This window comes from Mastomys coucha, unplaced genomic scaffold (assembly GCF_008632895.1).
Source record: "Mastomys coucha isolate ucsf_1 unplaced genomic scaffold, UCSF_Mcou_1 pScaffold3, whole genome shotgun sequence".
Taxonomy (NCBI): domain Eukaryota; kingdom Metazoa; phylum Chordata; class Mammalia; order Rodentia; family Muridae; genus Mastomys; species Mastomys coucha.
Window position 1 is genome coordinate 46,269,157 of NW_022196909.1, and position 3,194 is coordinate 46,272,350.

General features: G+C 55.2%; 1 protein-coding gene across 3 annotated transcripts in view; it reads left to right on the top strand.

Moving 5' to 3' along the window:
- Positions 1-3,194, top strand: part of Cpne5 (copine 5) — an 86,493-nt gene that overhangs the window by 54,544 nt on the left and 28,755 nt on the right. For all 3 annotated transcript variants that reach the window (XM_031347881.1, XM_031347883.1, XM_031347882.1), the window contains one exon: positions 741-844. In XM_031347881.1, the coding sequence (XP_031203741.1) occupies positions 741-844 (104 nt within the window). The remainder of the gene's footprint in view (positions 1-740; positions 845-3,194) is intronic.

A 3,194-nucleotide genomic window follows, 5' to 3' on the forward strand; every position in this document is an offset into this window, starting at 1 on the left:
GGAGTCTGAGAGGGGGAGGGGCAGGACCCCCCTCAGAGAGCCTGACTGCCTCTTCGCAGATGTCAGGGCAGTGGGGCAGGGAGCTGTCTGGGGGGTCAAAATCAGCTCTGCCTGCTGAGCTTGGTAAGCCTCCCCTTGTCCCCAAGCCCCTCCCCCGTGCCCCTTCTAGCCTCCACTCTGAGTCTTTGGCCCCCGATTTTGATCTCTGTCCCATCCTCCTCAAAGCGTTGGGTGGGCACACTGTAGTTAGTGGAAGGGGACACCTAACCTCGGGTGTCCTCTAGGAACCACACAGGACCTCGAGAGCATGGGGCATCGTGGACAGTGCCAGGCTTCGGGGTCAGCGGGTCATGCCCAGAATGGTTGGTTGCCGTATCACCATGGTGAGCACCAGAAGGGATTGCAACACTTCACACGTCACACACTTGACTACCTGTGCTCCCCACTGTCACCCATGAACCCCACAGGCTCTGAGAGCTTACCTACCTGCTTTTCTTGGAGTCACACACCTCCAAAGTGGCAGAGGTAGGATTTGAACCCGGGGCGGCTTCAGATCCATCTGCTTCTCCAGCTGGCTGGTCCTGTAGACCTATGTCTGCATTGCTGACTGCTGCACTGCTCCTATGTCCCGCGGGTAACCCTGGAGGCTTGTACCAGGTGTACTTACGATGCTACCCTATCTGCCCTTGCCGGTCCCTGGAATCCTCCTGTCTCACCGCCCCGTCTTTCTTCCTTTCCAGGATGTGGCCACAATGCAGTTCTGTGCCAACAAGCTGGATAAGAAAGATTTCTTCGGGAAATCCGACCCCTTCCTGGTGTTCTACAGGAGCAACGAAGACGGAACGTGAGTCTTCCCGATGCACCCCCAGGGCACCTGTACGTCAGGCAGGGCTGGGAGGCCCCAGTTGCCCCCCCTGAGAACCTTGCTGTGTGGAGCTGATGCCCTGATAAAGCCAATGTGGAGACCTGGTATTGCCACCTGGAAGCTCTCAACAATGGCGGGCGTTGTGTATGCCCTAGGGAAGTATAAAACAGGGTTATGGCAGAAAAGCTTCATTCTGCCCCACCCCACCCCCCCAAACTCAGAACACCCTCAAAGGTCCCCAACTGCACACAGGACCAGGCAATGCTATGACTTTTTTCCCATGGCCCAACACTCTGCCGTGCATGTATTCAGAACTACAGAGTGGAAAGGTTTTAATCTCTCCCCCCATTAAGGGACATGCACAATACCATGGCCAATGTGGGTCAGCAACGCAAGGGCAGAAAGACCTGAGAACCCAGGTCCCCCTCCTCCTTGTCGTCCCCCCCCCGCACCCCCCCCACACACATCGACCAGCTGTCTGACCCAGGACGAGTTACTCCCCCTCTCTGGGCCTATTTTCTCATCTATGAAATGAAGCTGTTGGAGGGGGTAGTCTCCGTGGTCTCTTTAAGTAGCCCGGTTCTGGGATTCTAGGAAGATGACGGAAGTGATGAGGTCAGAGGGTTAATTGGAGAAACTCAGCAAGGAAGAAATGGCTCCTTAGGGTGGAGTGAGGAGCAGAGAGCGCTTAACAGGGCCCGAGAGCCAACCGTGTACAGAGCTAGAGCTCAGGGCGCACCGTCCCCCGTGTGCTGAAGTGCCAGTGTGCGCACGAGTGGGGTGTGTGTGTGTGTGTGGTGTGTGTGAGTTGGGGGGCAGGGCAGCAGCAGGCAGGAGGTGTATTTCGGTGCTGATTTTTAAACCTGAGCTACCTAACTGGGAATTGAGGTGTGATCATCTGCATGACAAAGGACTGCATTGTCTCTCCGAGGACTCCCAGCTAGATGCTTTAAATAACTCCTGAGGACTCTAAGTTGGCTTTAGTGGGGAGAAAGAAGAAAGGCTCTCTCGGTCCATCCAGGCACTGTCGCTGGCAGAGAGGTTGAGCCCTAGCGCTAGCCCTTAGGACCCTGGCGGTGGGCAGGAGGAGGGTTGGGGGCAGGAGAGTGACACGGGGAGGGAGGAATGTGTGCAGTGAGCTGTGTGGGAAGGATCTGGGGCTCGTGACTGTGACTGACAGGAGCAGGTGGGAGGGGCCCGAGCTGAGCTGTGGGTGGGAGTGGGGCAAGGAGGGGGCGGGCGGAGGAGCTTCATGAAGATCCATGGGGACCAGTGCTGTGGGTCTTTTCCTGGTGCTAGGGCCTCGGAGAGCCCAGAGTGCTGGGGACGCCAAAGGAACTGGCTCTGAGAGTCATTTGGGAGTCAGTGTCACTCAGGTGTTACAGAGTAGTGAAGAAACCGATTGGGGACTGTAGAAGCCGTGGCCAGCGCACTACCATCCAAAACATGAGGGGAAGGTAGGGGTGGGCTTGGGACCCCCCCTCAGTTAGAGAACCAGGGGCATGAAGGGTTGTCAGCCTGGAGGCAGGAAGCCAGGATGTCCCCAAGCTGTTCCGTCTTGTCTAGCTCCACATTAGTGACCCTTCTGCCCTTCCAGAGGCCACAACCAAGCTAGCTGCCTACAGGGCCCTGGTCTGGCATTAGTAGGTACAAACTGAAATTTTTCAGGCAGCTGTAACCCAACAGAACCTTCTAGCATGCTGGAATGCTCCCAGCCAGAATGGTCAATGTATCGCTTCTTCTTTAGCTGTGATGAAATATCCCGACAAAAGCAACTTAGGAAGGTTTTGTTGGCTCGGGGGATGGAGGAGTGTCCGTTATGGCGTCAGGGTGGGGAGGTCAGAGCTGCAGGTGCTAAGGGCAGCTGGCCACATTGTATCTGCAGTCAGAGAGAAGCAGACGCAAGATGCTAGGGGGTGCGTGGGTGTGAGTGCGCGCGCCGCGCGTACATGTGTGTGTGTGTGTGGTGTGTGTGCATATGTTCGTGTATGTGTGTGCATGTGCACATCTGCATGCGTGAGAAGATAACTTTGGGGGTAGACCGTCTTCTGCCATCTGGGTCCTAGGGATTAACTTGAGTCATTAGATGGTACCTTACCACTGAGCCATTTCTTCAGCTCTAGCCATTCTGTTTTGTTGTTTTGGTTTTTTTGAGACAGGGTTTCTCTCTGGAGCCCTAACTGTCCTGGAACTCTGTAGACCAGGCTGGCCTCGAACTCACAGCCTCTGCCTCCTGAGTGCTGGGATTAAAGGCCACCACCCAACTTTTTTCATTTCCTTTCTTTTTTTGTTTGCTTGTTCCTAGCCATTCTTTTTTTTTTTTTTTTTT